Raw genomic sequence first — 14,970 nt, 5'->3', positions numbered from 1 at the left:
GCCCAAGACTGGACACAGTATCCCAGATGAGGCCTCACCAATGAGGAATAGAGGGGAATGATCACGTCCCTCGATCTGCTGGCAATGCTGTTACTTATACAGCTCAAAATGCCATTAGCCTTCTTGGCAACAAGGGCACACTGTTGACTCATATCCAGCTTCTCATCCACTGTAACCCGTCGGTCCTTTTCTGCAGAACTGCTGCCTAGCCACCTGGTCCCTAATCTGTAGTAGTGCATGGGATTCTTCCTTTCTAAGTGCAGGACTCTGCACTTGTCCTTGTTGAACCTCCTCAGATTTCTTTTGGCCCATTCATCTAATTCCTCTAATGATGAATACACCAATCCGATAGTTTCATGGTCTCTGTGCATAAGAAGTGGGATTGTTCCCCCACCCCATGTCTGTTGATATAGAACATGCATGCGTTGTCTGTCATCAGTCATATTGTCTCATTCCTTATGAGTGGGAAAAAATGAAAGCAGGCATTCCATACCACTCTGAGTTCCAGTAAGTTTATATGTAGGTTTGTCTCCACTGGTGACCACCTGCCTTGTACTGTGTGATGATTCAGGTATGCTCCCCAATCCATCAAGGAGGCATCCATCATGATCATAATTGAGGGTGGTGTTTGATGAAAGGGAATCCCTGAACAGAGATTCTCTGGTCTTGTCCACCACTGTAGGGATTCTAGGACCTTGGGAGGTGGTGTGACCATCTTGTTTCGGCTGTGTTTGTTGGGTTTGTATACTGAACTCAGCCAGTCTTGGAGACAATGCATGTGTAGTCTGACATGCTTTACCATGAATATGGTGGTGGTCATGTGTCCTAGTAGTTGTAGACCAGTTCTTGCCATGATTAGTGGGCAGATGGAAACAGTGTTGGTACTGTTTCCATGATACCTAGTTGTAGTAGACGATCTACTTCCAGACTTAACAGGTGCTCGTGAGAAGGGTCCCTGAAGAGGGATGGGAAGGGGGTAGGGTAGGAGGGCAAGAAGTAAAGGGGTTGGAATAGCCTGAGTATATGATTTCTAAGACCCAATGATCTTGCGTGATGTACTCCCAAGCCTGGTAGAAATTTCTCAGGCAGTGGCCAAATGGCCAAGTTGATGTTGGTGTAAGGGAGAGATCATTCAGACCCTCAACCAATCATTCAAAACTGTGGCTTGTTAGGAGCAGTTATGATGCTCCTTGCTTGAGGTTGAGGTGGCCTGTGTCATGGTGGTCTATTTCTCTGTCTACTAGACTCGTACGGTCTGGACTGAGGACGATTATATTATGTGTCCCTGGTGCAGTGGTAATGTTGTTAGCACTTTCTCTTAGTGGGCAGTGTTTAGATGCTCAGTCTGCAAAGAGCTGCCTGAGAACCCTTCATGGAATGGAGAACCTCATCGGTTTTCGATTAAAACAATTTTTATCTTTGTCAAAGGGGAGGTCCCTCCACCTTCATTTTCAGCTCTTTCAGAATACTGGTCAACATGAGCCAGGAGGCTCTGCACATCACGACTGTCCTCGTTGTGGTGTGAGCTGCTGTATCGGCCATGTCCAGGGAAGCCTGTAGAGTAGTCCTGGCAACTAGTTGCCCTTCAGTGAGCACAGTCTTAAATTGTGCTCTCATCTTCAGGAAGATCAGATGTAAACTCAAAGAGCTTCCTATAATTGTCTGGTCGATATTCTAAACGAACTGCAAATTAAGGTGAAGGATCTCCCCTTTGACAAAGATAAATTGGTTTGTTGCCTCGACCACTAGTGAGTTTGGTTGTGGAAGGGGAAAAAAGAAAGTCCATTCTCTTGGCTGGCATATAGTATTTTCTGTGAGCCCATTTGCATGTTGGAGGGATGGTGGCTGGTGTCTGCCACACCGTTTCTGCAAGTTCGAGGACTGCACCATTTATGGGCAGAGCAATTTTGGTGGATGAGGAAGGTTGCAAAATTTGTAGCAACTTGTGTTGGCTTTTCTGGACCTCCTCTAGAGGAATGTCCTGGCTAAGTGCTATGTGTTTAAAAAGTTCCTGAAATGATTTGAAGTCATCTGCCCATGTAGGTGGAAGTGGCATGATGGCCTCATTGGAGGAAGAAGAGTTGTGTGTTCGCAACACATCCTCAGGGCCTGTTTCTTCTTCTGGCTCCTCCATCATCTCCTCTGGGACTACCAATGTTGTAGCCACTGGAGATAAAGGGGGAGACTGAAGTTCACCTCTGCTTGGTGATGAGGTTGATGCATAGTGGGCTTCGTTTGTTGCCCACGGGTCCCATGTGGCCACCGCAAGGGGAATGCCATGTGGTGACACACCCATGGTTATCCATACCACGGGTAAGGTGGTTGTGTATGCTGGCCTTTAGGTCTCAGTGTACCTCAGCAAGTCTGAGTTGAGTCATGGGGAAGCACTGTGGAGAGAACACTTCTTCCTCCTAGTCCTCATTATTACTGTCGCTGGACATCGACAGTGCCGTGGGAGACATAGGCTGTGTAAAGACACTCCTCGCGGGCAATCCATCGGTGCCAAGGAGAAGTGATTGGGGCACCGATGCAACAGTAATATATTTCTGATTGAGCAATGGTTGCAGTGCCGGTGGATGTGGTGCTGAGGGTTTAGTTGTGGCAGGAAGGTGCACAGCCATCTTGTGGCTGGATTTTGTTGGGGCCGGTGGGCCCATCGCAGTGCTGTCAGTAGGTGCCAGTCAAGGGGTCGGTGCTGAGCAAAGCAGCATTGCTAAAGTCATGGTTGGCACCGGAGGTGGTTGCATGGTCGGTGCCGTATCCGTTGTGGGTGCCAGCATGGTTGGCGCCATGGAGGAGACATGGCTTTGTCCATGTCTCGATTTGTCATAAATATAAAGGGAAGGGTAAACACCTTTAAAATCCCTCCTGGCCAGAGGAAAAACCCTTTCACCTGTAAAGGGTTAAGAAGCTAGGATAACCTTGCTGGCACCTGACCAAAATGACCAATGAGGAGACAAGATACTTTCAAAAGCTGGGGGGAGGGACAAACAAAGCCTCTCTCTCTGTCTGTGGGATGCTTTTGCCAGGGACAGAACAGGAATGGAGTCTTAGAACTTAGTAAGTAATCTAGCTAGATATGCATTAGATTCTGATTTCTTTAAATGGCTGAGAAAATAAGCTGTGCTGAATGAAATGGATATTCCTGTTTTTGTGTCTTTTTGTAACTTAAGGTTTTGTCTAGAGGGATTCTCTATGTTTTTAATCTAATTACCCTGTAAGCTATTTACTATCCTGATTTTACTAAGGTGATTCTTTTTACTTTTTCTTCTATTAAAATTCTTCTTTTAAGAAACTGAGTGCTTTTTCATTGTTCTTAAGATCCAAGGGTTTGAGTCTGTGGTCACCTATGCAAATTGGTGAGGATTTTTATCAAACCTTCCCCAGAAAAGGGGGTGTAATGTTTGGGAGGATTTTGGGGGGAAAGACGTTTCCAAATGGACTCTTTCCTAGCAATATACCGGTTAGACGTTTGAGGTAAAATAGTTTATACCTTGGGGAAGTTTTAACCTAAGCTGGTAAAAGTAAGCTTAGGAGGTTTTCATGCAGGTCCCCATATCTGTACCCTAGAGTTCAGAGTGAGGAAGGAACCTTGACATGACTCCTTGCCCTTCGCTTTGGATTCATTGGCATGGCTGGTGCCAGGTACTAGGGGAGTCATATGTACTGGCTCTCAAGGTCATCTGCACCAATGATAACAACCTCACAGGGGACTGTTTCTTTATGCGGATCCTGCTGAGGAGAGGTCAATGCTTGCTTCCTCTTTTCCTGAGAGGATGGAATCGTGCTCTTGGTCGGTTCAGACTGGATTGGTAAGCACTTAGAGGAAGGCTTCTGTTGGTTCTTTTCTGACCCTGGTTGGAATGATTTCTCCATGAGGATCATTTTGAGGCGGAGATCCCAATCACGCTGGACTCTCACTTTCAAGATGTTACAATGAACGCATTTCTGTGGTATGAGCATTTCTCTCGGGCATCTCACACACAGAGAGTGCCCATGGGACCGCAGCATCGCTTCTCAGCAGGAGCTGCATCTCTTAAAGCCAGGGGAGAATGGCATTTCTGAGGGAATGGGGAAGCAGAGAAAACTTTTGTGGGTGGTGCTCCAAAGGGAGCAGGGAAGTAGAGAAAGAAAAACTATTTTTTTAACAACTAATCCTAACTAATAACTACAACAAACGTATCTAACAACTAAATTTCTATTTTTTTCCTATCTACAGGGGCAGAAGCTATCAGACTGCCCTGAACTCCATCTTCAGCCGAAGATGGCTGAGAAGGAACTGAGGGAGTTGGGCCGTGTGTGCGCTAAATGAGACTCCAACAGTGCTGCAAGACAGCTACTGCGCATGTGCGGCCTGACCGAGCACTGCTAGTGAAAATCTCCAATCAATGGCACCGGGATGCACGGTCACCTGAAGTGGAGCACCCACAGGGACAGCACTCAAAGAAGAAGCAGGAAACACCAACAGTGAGCTTCGTTTACAAAAAGACAAGGACAGGTCACAGTAAAGAAAAATAAAGTGAAGCAATGCAAACAACAAGCAAACAAAAACAAGGAATAAAAATATATAGCTCCATGCAATGGATGTGGGAAAGGAGTATAGCCGGAAAATGATGTGAGGTACAGAGAAGATGAGGGTAGAGTATGGAGGAGGAAGAAAGAGAGAGAGAAGTGGTAGTTAAACATTTAGCACCATATATGAGAGAATGAGAATTTAAACTTATTGAAAGAGTCTGTTATTCCACACGTTTCTCAAGGAAGTAAACTTATTTTTCCATTGTACTTACATATGAGTGACTTTACTTAAATTGTAGAAGGAATGGGCCTCCAGCCTTTGTAACGTAGCATCTATGGAGATATAGCTAAACATCAGGAAAACAGAAAAAGAAACAAGTCACATAGAAAGACAGGTTGTAAGCAATGACTAATGCTCATTGTGCTTGTTTTATTGTTCCTCCCCATTCTCTTCAGCCCCCAGTTTGTTTGTTTTGTCTTAAGGGAATGTCGTAAATGTTTGCAAAGTGCCAAGCACAAGTCCCTGATTCTGATTAGACCCCAAATACACACAATGTACAGTTAAATCAGAAAGACATGAAGAAAACATCAGAGAAGCAACTGGAGTTCACTTTGCTGAGCGAACTAAGCCCTAGTTCAGGTTCTTTCCCCCAATTCCGCTTGGCAATGAAGAGGGAGAGCTCTTGCATAGACTTAGCATTTTTTGCAAGTCTGGGAACAATAAGGAGGAGAGCAGGGATCGGCAACCTTTGGCACGCAGCCCATCAGGGAAATCCACTGGCAGGCCGGGATGGTTTGTTTACCTGCAGCGTCCGCAGGTTCAGCCAATCTCACTGTGCCACAATTCACTGTGCCAGGCCAATGTGGTCTGCGGGAAGCGGCACGGGCCAAGGGATGTGCTGGCTTCGACTTCCCGCAGCCCGCATTGGCCTGACATGGCGAAGCGTGGCCAGTGGGAGCTGCAATAGGCCGAACCTGCAGACGCTGCAGATAAACAAACCATCCCAGCCCACCAGCAGATTTCCCTGATGGGCCGTGTGCCAAAGGTTGCCAATCACTGGAGTAGGGAAACAAAGATGGCCTGTGGGCTGTGACTGCAACAAACGCTCTTAAATTACATAGTAAGCAGACAATAAAGGCAGCCTACATTCAGAACAGCATTGAAAGAATCTATCTTTCTTGCATGAATATAAGAGAATTTTTAATTCCACGTTTCCCCCCACAATGACAGACACAGGTGATATGATAAGAAGGCGATGTGCTCCAGTGGCAGGTTATTAGACTGGGAGCATGGAGCGCTGGATTTTGTTCTCATTTCTGCATCTGACTTACTAACGGGTGATCTTGCAAGTCACTTCCTCTCTTTATACCTCCATTTCCCCCTCTGTAAGTAATTGTAATGTTTTGTAAATGCTTTCAGATGTATGAATAAAAAGTGCAACATAAAAAATAGGTACACCAGATCCTCGCTAGAACGCGCATCTATATAGCGTGATTTTGCATATAATGCAGTCGTGGTCATGGATCCCAAATTTAATTATTTTAATTGCAATTAATTTTAACGCGGTCCCAATGTTAATGTGGTACTGAGCATGAATCCCAAATCCCACATTCTAGCGAGGGTCCAGTGTATTATTAAATCCCAGGTGAATTTGCTTTATTTCCATCTATTTCTCTGACTACACCCCTGGAAATACTAAATATGTTGTAAATATGCAACAAGAGAATATGAGTTTTTAAATTTATTTTTATTTAATTATTCCAATCACATGTTATTCTCTTAACTCTTAACTGAATGGATTCATTTTAAAATAGCATGTGCATTATAATATTTTCTTACTGTTAAAAATGTTGCTACAAACAGTAACTTTTGAAGCCACTTTATTTTGTTGGCATGTGTCACAGTCCAGGGCAACTGCATTCCCCCTCAGGCGTCCACCAACAGCACCCACTCTAGGCTCCTGGCTTCTCAGGCATCACCTCATTTGGGTGAAGACCCATGTCTTTCTTCCTCCTGACCAGAGTTTCTTCTCCCCAGGCTGCACAGTTCCCCATCTACACTATGACATCCCCAGCAAGCCAGCCTGCCTAAACAGGCTAGTGTCTACACTGCTGCTCTCTCTTCAAAGGCTATAAACAGCTGTAACAGAAGGCAGTCACAAGTTACCACATGTTCTTTATAAGCAAGAACATTTATTCTTAAGGTGAAAGCATTATAGAGAAAACAATAAAAGAACCTTACACACATGCAAATAAGCTTATCAGAGATCACCCCCAACTCCAACCAGGGCTCTAGTAGGAGTCAGTCCTTCAAACCCCACCAAGGGCTTTTTCTGTGCTTACAAGTTCATAACAGCTTTAGCTCAAAACAAGCATGCCAAAGGGCCAGATCAGCCTGTTTCTTGAATCAGTTTGGGCCTTTTTTCTCCAATCTTTGACAACAGGCAATCAGTAAACAATCACCCTTCTTGGGGGGTATAGCTTTAAAGGCTGGGTTTTTACACAATCAGGGGTGGGAATTTGCATTCACATCCCAGAGATTCCCCAGGAAAACACTTTATATTGTTTGTTCCAAAAGTCCATTCTTCTCTGGCACACTGATGAGCGTAGTCCTTTGAAGTTTATAACACTTCCCAGGATTCACATCCCATCTTGCACCCTAGAGAAGTTACATGCAATCCCAGCCCACAATAATATATAACTTCTGCATTTGCAATGGGGGCAAAAAACCTAACTGGCTTCAAGACTGAGCTTGGTAAGTTTATGGACGGGATGGTATGATGAGACTGCCTACAATGTCATGTAGCAGACCTGCAACTACTAGCAGCAAATATCTCCAGTGGTTGGTGATGGTGACACTAGATGGGGATGGCTCTGAATTACTACAGATAATTCTCTCCCAAGTGTCTGACTAGTGGGTCTTGCCCAGGGTCTAACTGATCACCTTTTGGGGTTGGGAAGGAATCTTTCCCCGGGGTCAGATTGCCAGAGACCTTGGGTTTTTTTTTTTTTGCCTTCTTCTGAAGCATGGGGCATGGGTCACGGGTCACTTGCAGGTTTAAATTACTGTAAATGGTGGAGTATCTGTGATTTGAAGTCTTTAAATCATAATTTGAGGATATCAGTAACTGAGCCCAGGATTAGGGGTTTATTTACAGGAGTGGGTGAGTGAGGTTCTGTGGCTTGCAATGTGCAGGAAGTCAGACTAGATCAGGGGTAGGCAACCTATGGCATGCGTGCCAAAGGCAGCACGCGAGCTGATTTTCAGTGGCACTCACACTGCCTGGGTCCTGGCCACCGGTCCCGGGGCTCCGCTGCTGGCCTGGGGTACCAGCCCTTGGCCACCTGCCAGCTGGGGTTCCGTCCGTGGACCCGCTCAGCCCGTTGCCGGCCCTGGGTCCCAGCCACCGGTCTGGGGGACTCTGCTGCCAGCCTCGGGTCACAGCCGCAGTGAGGGGTGCAGACAGGGGTAAGAGGGAGCGCAGCTCAGCACCCCCACCTTAAAAATTGTTCCAGCACCATTGTACTGGGATATTTTAAAGTCCTGATTTGCTGCTTACATCACTATCACGCCACGTGGAACAGTGCACTGCATTTGACGTTGAGATTAGAACGAACATGCAAGAACTGGAATCAGAATTTTCTGACAGATTTCCAGATTTCCAGCGATTTGGCCCAATGCTTTCTTTTCTAAGTAAACCTGAAAAGTTCAGTGAAAGTGACTTGGATTTGTCTGTATTTCAGTGGATAGGTGTTGAAGATTTCGAAATGCAGCTCATACAGTTAAAAAGCTCAGAATTGTGGGCATCAAAGTTTGGAGATATGCGGAGTGCACTTGAAGCTACCGAGAGAGATCACAGGGCCTCTATTCTGACCTGCTGGACGTCCCTGCCAGTGAAATGTAACTGTTTGAAGAAAATTGCGTTTGCAATGCTTTCAGCATTTGGATCCACATACCTGTGTGAACAAGTATTTTCACACATAAAATCTGTCCTCTGTCCCTCTTGGAGCCGGTTAACAACTGATCACCCAGAAGCCTGTGTGCAGCTTAAAGTATCCAAATACATGCCAGACATTGGAAAACTCAGCAAAGAAAAGCAAGGGCAAGGATCACATTAAACTGATAAGATCCACATTTTAATTTAATTTTAAATGAAACTTCTTAAACATTTAAAAAACCTTATTTACTTTACATACAACAATAGTTTAGTTATATATTATAGACTTATAGAAAGAGACCTTCAAAAAATGCTAAAATGCATTACTGGCATGCAAAACCTTAAATTAGAGTGAATAAATGAAGACTTGGCACACCACTTCTGAAAGGTTGCCGACCCCTGGACTAGATGATCATGATGATCCTTTCTGGCCTTAAAGTCTATGAGTTTATGAGTAATCAAATGTACTTAAACTTAATTCAAGAAGGTTCTTAAAGGAAATTGCCAAATCTGTCACAAGATGGTCAAAATAAAATATAAAAAAATCAAACAACTATGAGTTAAGACAAAAAATTAAAACATATCTGCATACAGCTTTTTTCAAACGGTATATTATATGAGTACTTAGAAAAAACGTGTTAAAGCCTTGTTTCAGTCACTGACTCATACATCAACTGCTGACCCTTGGATTTTGAAATGCTTTACATGGTTGAGCCTCTGCCACTTGACTGCACTGTATTGTTAGTAGGTTGGACAGCACCAAATAGAAAGTGAACATGAGTAGTGTAATAGGGTCAGCCACCTTCTCAGCACCCCCTTGTGGCTTGAGGTCACTCTACAGTGGCCCAGTCACCCTACTTTTCAGGGTTCTCTTAATAAGACTACCAAAACAAACTTTTCTCTGGTTCAGCAACAGCTCGACTTGGGACGGGATTTATTAAAATAACAATCACTCCCAAAATAAAGTTCTCAAATCTCCATCAAGTCCATGTTCCCAGTCTTTCCTGCTTAGGATGACCAGATAGCAAGTGTAAAAAATCGGGACAAGCGGTGGGGAGTAATAGGCTTGTGTTGCTGGTGACTGCAACTTCTTTGTGTTAAATTCCCTACCTGGAGAACTCAAGGCATGGCCTCTGGAAGTCTTATGAAAGGAATCTTGGGTCTTCCTCTTAGATGCCCTTGAAGTACAACTTGGAGACAGTTGAGATAGCTGACTTGTTCAGAGACTGGCACACAGGGAAGGTCTCCTGGCCTGGATCAGAGGCTGGGCAAAGCAAGCTCACCATCATGAGGATCCAAAGTTTGATCTCCTTGTTTTTTCTGGCTCTAGATTTTAATGCCAAACAGAAGTTGCACTTTGGGGTTATATGAAATTCCCTAAGGCAACAAATGCACTGGGAGAGTCTGTCACTCATTAGGATTGCCTCCTGGTATAAATGGCAACATTTGAATCCAGGAGAACCAGGCATACCCTCCCAGTAATGTAAAGCTCCCAGGAGGGGAGAAACAATCTAACAGGCAACATTCCTTACAACTAAGAAAGATAACATATACAACATTTTTTGAAAAAAAGGTGTTTTTTTTAACTACTACTACTTGAACTAATACTAACTGCCACTAATAGTTCTTACAGTAGTTAGTTTATTATAGTTATGGGAACACAGCTGAGGTAAAAACTCAACATGGACAACTGCTAAAGCTTCGTCTCAGTCTGAGGCAGTTGAGAAGGAACTAGGGGCAGTTCACGTGTGCAGCAGTGTATACTGTAACAATGGTTCAGACTGAGTAACGCACGTGCGGGCTGAACAGACACTGCTACATGAAACCTTCAAAGGCACAGAGGGCACAAGCACAACTAGAGTGAAGCACCCATAGACAGACTACTCGAACAACTTCTCTTTGTTACATCCTTGAATGGGAAACTGAGGCAGGCTGCAGCAGACATCTCTCGGCAGAACAAGGTGCTACACAATAGATATGTCTACTTGCAGGGATTTAGTGGAGAAAGCAAAAGTAGTGATAATGGTTATGGATAGTCTTACACAATCACACTTACTAGCAGAGGCAATGTGGGGGGCCTGTGGGGGTCACATTGCCCCCCCCCCCCGATTACTCGGTCAGATGGTGTGGCCAAGCCCTCTCCCTGCAGAGCAGATGAGCTGGCAAACTGCACCGGGCATGGAGAGGCAGAGCTGCAGGAGGCGCCGCTGCTTTAACTCTGCCGGGAGAAGGCAGAGGAACAGCTGAGAACTGCACAGAGGGGGCGCTGCTTTCCGGGAGGGGAAGGGGCATGACTCAATCCATTCTGGAGTTGTGTCCCCCCACTGTCAGGAGGCACGAGTTGTCTATGCTTACTAGATCACTAGGACTACAAGCTTAATGGTGAAATAATGGTACCAAGTACTCCTCATCCGTACTGAAACATTAGTGATTTTACTAGCTGAGTTCACCTAACTGGGAATCTCTGTACATTTTCACCCATGAGTACTGTTGATGGAATGAGACTACGGGCATGTGTGTGATGGTATGGCTGGTGCAGTAGTGATTTGCATTACGAATAGGAAACCTGTACAAAAGATTTAGTCACACAGAAAATGTCAAGGTTCTCTTCACCCACAGTTTCTAACAGAATGGTGAGGGTGAGTGGCCTATAAAATACCCCACTGTATGATGAAAACCAGTGCCTAGGACCAGTTAGGTGCAATAAAATGGAAGGAATATTTGGGAAGTAATGATGATACATCTAATGGGCAGATTGGTGATATGAGATGTAGAGCTTTAAATGTGTCTTAGTTTGGTATTCATCGGCAGAATGCATCCATCCTGTTGCTTTTGCAACAATTTGAATTTATAATTTATGTTTTGATTTGGCTGTTTCTAGTTATGCCCCAAGAACCCCTCAATGCCAAGTGGCAAGGGGGTTACAAGAATATCCTGATTCTGGTATGTACATTCTGTACAAAGAATGCCACGTGAGGTCATAAATGAAAGTCAGGGTCACACTTGTCATTGTTCGGGTCTATACATACATTTCACGTGTAAGGAGTTATATGTACATAGCAAAAGTATTTTAAAGTCTGTATCAAGCCAGAGCTGACAAGCAGGTTTTCTGTCATATGTTTCATAAACACAGGGATGTTTATTCACCTGTCTCTGCTGAAATGTGAATTAAGTGTTGTGTCATTCAGAATGGGTGTTCCATCACCAGTCTAAGCTAATTGCAGATGGAATGTTGTAAGAATTTCAGAAAGGAAGAGAAGGTTATTCACCTTGTGCAGTAACTGAGGTTATTTGAGATGGTTATCCCTGCGGGTGCTCCACTTTAAGTGTCTTGGTTCCCTGCGCTTGTAACTGGATATTTGTAGTAGCAGTGCCCAGTTGGCTGTGCACACGCAGCAGCCATCTCGTCCTGCTCTGATTGGTTACCTAGCATGCGCAGCCAACAGTCATAGAATCATAGAATCATAGAATATCAGGGTTGGAAGGGACCACAGAAGGTCATCTAGTCCAACCCCCTGCTCAAAGCAGGACCAATTCCCAGTTAAATCATCCCAGCCAGGGCTTTGTCAAGCCTGACCTTAAAAACCTCTAAGGAAGGAGATTCTACCACCTCCCTAGGTAACGCAAGTCCCCAGTTCCCTCTCTACCCCAGAGGTTTGGGATGAAACTCCGAAGTAGAGGGGAGGGGGGATAGTGGAGCACTCACAGGGACAACCATCTCGAAGAACCGCAGTTACTGCATGTAACGATGCTGCCTTTGGCGGGACACAACTGAGAGTATCAATTCAAGACAAATTGCTTAGAGCAGGGCAGTTACAGTCCAAAGCTGGGTGTCCTTTATTATTAAGGCATGCCAAACAAGCCAAACAGAGAGGACTTTGGTCTCACTCCCATGGCTAACCATAAGTCATAGAAGTAATTCCCTTAGACACTCCAGTTTCCCAGTATCATCACCAGTGCCACTCATTATGGGGGTGAATGGTTATGAAAACCAATGCCCCAGTAAAAGAAAAAAGGTTCTCCTGATCCCAAAAGACCAAGCCCCAAACCCAGGTCAAATGATAACAAGATCTTACCCAAAATCACGCTTATAGCAAATTCTTATTAACTAAACTAAAATTTATTAAAAAAGAAAAGAGAGAGAGAGTTGGTTGAAAGATCAATATACGTACAGACTCGAGCTCAATTTCTTGAGGTCCAGATACATAGCAGAGATGGTGAGTTTGTAGTTGCCAAAAGTTCTTTTAGAAATAGTCCATAGGTTATAGTCCAATGTCCATATTCAGGGTGACTCCAGTCAGTGACTGGGGATCTCAATTCTTATGGCTTAGGGTTTCCCCTTCTTGAAACCCAAAGCAGATCTGAGATGAAGAAGGATCGTGTCCCAGGGTTTTATACATTTCCAGCAGCCTCTTGGCCTGAGAAAACAATAGGCTTAACTTTCCGTCTCCCAAACATCATGGCAACTAGCATAGGGTAATTTATCCATTAAAGAGTTCAGATACAGGTTACCACAACCTTCAACGAGACATATAGATAATAATATTTCACTCAATTGTCTTCCTAAATTTTAATACTCCTTTTTTGATCTTTAAATCAAAGCCATAGTAATAGACAAGACTTGTTTGCTTACATCACAAGGCCTGAGCAAACAGCTACCCTTCTATCTCTAACAATGCAGGCTTGCATTTCAAAGCTCTATTCATTTACATATCTTCCTAACAAGTCTTTAAAGTTGGGCAATTGGCTATGACAGTCTGATTTAATTAACTCTTCTGGCCCTGTGTCACCTTTCAATGAGATATTATATTATACTCATAACGTCACACTGCACAAGGTGAGTAACCTTCTCTTCTTCTTCTTCTTCTTCTTTGAGGAGTGTCCCTGTGGGTGCTCCACTTTAGGTGACTGTTGAGCAGTGCCCCTCCATGGAGGGGAGGGGCTTCGGAGTTTGTTCATTGATGGTGGATAGCACCATGAGTCCAAACTGAGCGCCTGCAGCTGATTGCTGCTCTAAAGCATAGTGTTTAGTGAAGGTATGGGCAGATGCCCAGGTAGCTGCTTTGCAAATGTCTGTGATGGGTACATTATTGAGAAGGGCCACAGATGTTGAGAATGCTCTGGTGGAGTGTATGCGAACTCCCGGTGGAGCTTGCAGGTTGCTGTTTTGGTAGCACAAATGGATACATCTGGATATCCATTCAGATAGTCTGTTTTGAGATGGTTTGGCCCTTCAAATATTCTGTTATGGAAACAAATAGTCAAGATGATTTTCTGAATGTTTTTGTTCTTTCTATGTAGAAAGCTAATGCTCTGAGAATTTCCAGCTTGTGAACTGAGGCCTCCCTGCTGTCGGCACGCAGCTTCAGGAAAATACAGGTAAGTAAATGGGCTGATTTAACTGAAAAGGGGAGGCCACCCTGGGTATGAATTTGGGATGCGGTCATAGGATTACTTTATCCTTGAAGAATGTAATATAAGGTGGGTTTGCCATGAGGGCACCTAATTCTTCCACCCATCTTGCTGAGGTGATGGCAATTAGGAAAGCTACCTTCATCAATAAGTGTAACAAAGAGCAAGTTGTGAGGGATTCAAATGATTTCCCCAAGAGACTGCAGAGAATAAGGTTGAGATCCCATGTGGGAGTAGGGTTTCTTAGTGTGAGATACGTGTTTTCTATGTCTTTAAGGAAGCATTTAGTCATCAGATGAGCAAAGATAGTGACTCTGCCCACCTTGTCGGGAAAGGATGTGATGGCAGCCAGGTGTACTCTGATGGAGCTGAGTTTCTGAGAGGTTTGGCTTTAGTGCACGTACCTCCATGAGAACCTGCCCGCATAGGGTCTTTAGCTTCTCGGGAAGTCTCAGTACTGGATGTTCCTGGTGCCTCACGGTCCAGGGCTCTTAGTTAACTGGTGGCAGATTTTTCACTCGGAGATCGCTTTCTTTTAGGCTAATCTCATTGTGACGATTAGTGTGACCGCTTTGTGGCAGCCTTTTTGGGAGCAGGCTCCTTAGCAGCCATTTTTGAAGTAGATCCCCTGTCAGACACTGCCGCTGGTGACCATTGGCCAAGAGGCATCCTGGACTCGGGGTCAGAGGCTGGTCTGAGGGATTTCTCCATCATCAAAAATCTCAGTTGGAGATCCCTGGCCTTCCGTGTCCAAGCAATAAATTTTTTGCAGTGTGGACGCTTTTGAGTGATGTGTGTCTCGCCAAGGCAGTGGACACACTGTTCATGGCCATCTGAGACAAGTATCAAAAGTCTGTAGATCAGGCAGTGTTTAAAGTCAGGAGAGCCGGGCATGACTGAGAGGGTAATTGCTTTGGAGAAAGAAGAAGGATAACCCCATTTTTTCCCCCTCTCTTCTTGTTTTTTTTTTCAAAGCCAAGTACCCGCTGGAGAGGCGGGGTAAAAGGGAAGGGGGAAATCTATAAATTTTTTTTGAAGAAAAAAAAATAAAGTAAAATATAGGCTATAAAGAAAGAAATTTATAGCCAGCAGGGCTGAATAGTTA

General features: G+C 44.5%; 1 protein-coding gene across 3 annotated transcripts in view; it reads right to left on the bottom strand.

Annotated features, from left to right (window-relative positions):
• The window catches only part of TSHR (thyroid stimulating hormone receptor), a gene marked incomplete at its 5' end in the record, with an annotated part of 216,702 nt that overhangs the window by 104,334 nt on the left and 97,398 nt on the right, over positions 1–14,970 (bottom strand). The window contains one exon of one of the 3 annotated variants that reach the window (XM_084629976.1): positions 4,788–4,862. The exons of the other annotated variants lie outside the window; for them this stretch is intronic. Within the exon in view, the coding sequence (XP_084486102.1) occupies positions 4,788–4,862 (75 nt within the window). The remainder of the gene's footprint in view (positions 1–4,787; positions 4,863–14,970) is intronic. 3 annotated transcript variants of the gene reach the window in all.

Source organism: Lepidochelys olivacea (assembly GCF_965140295.1).
Source record: "Lepidochelys olivacea isolate rLepOli2 genome assembly, chromosome: 6".
NCBI classification, from domain to species: Eukaryota; Metazoa; Chordata; order Testudines; family Cheloniidae; genus Lepidochelys; species Lepidochelys olivacea.
The sequence above is the reverse complement of the archived record's forward strand: the minus strand, read 5'-3'. Positions and strand labels throughout refer to the sequence as shown.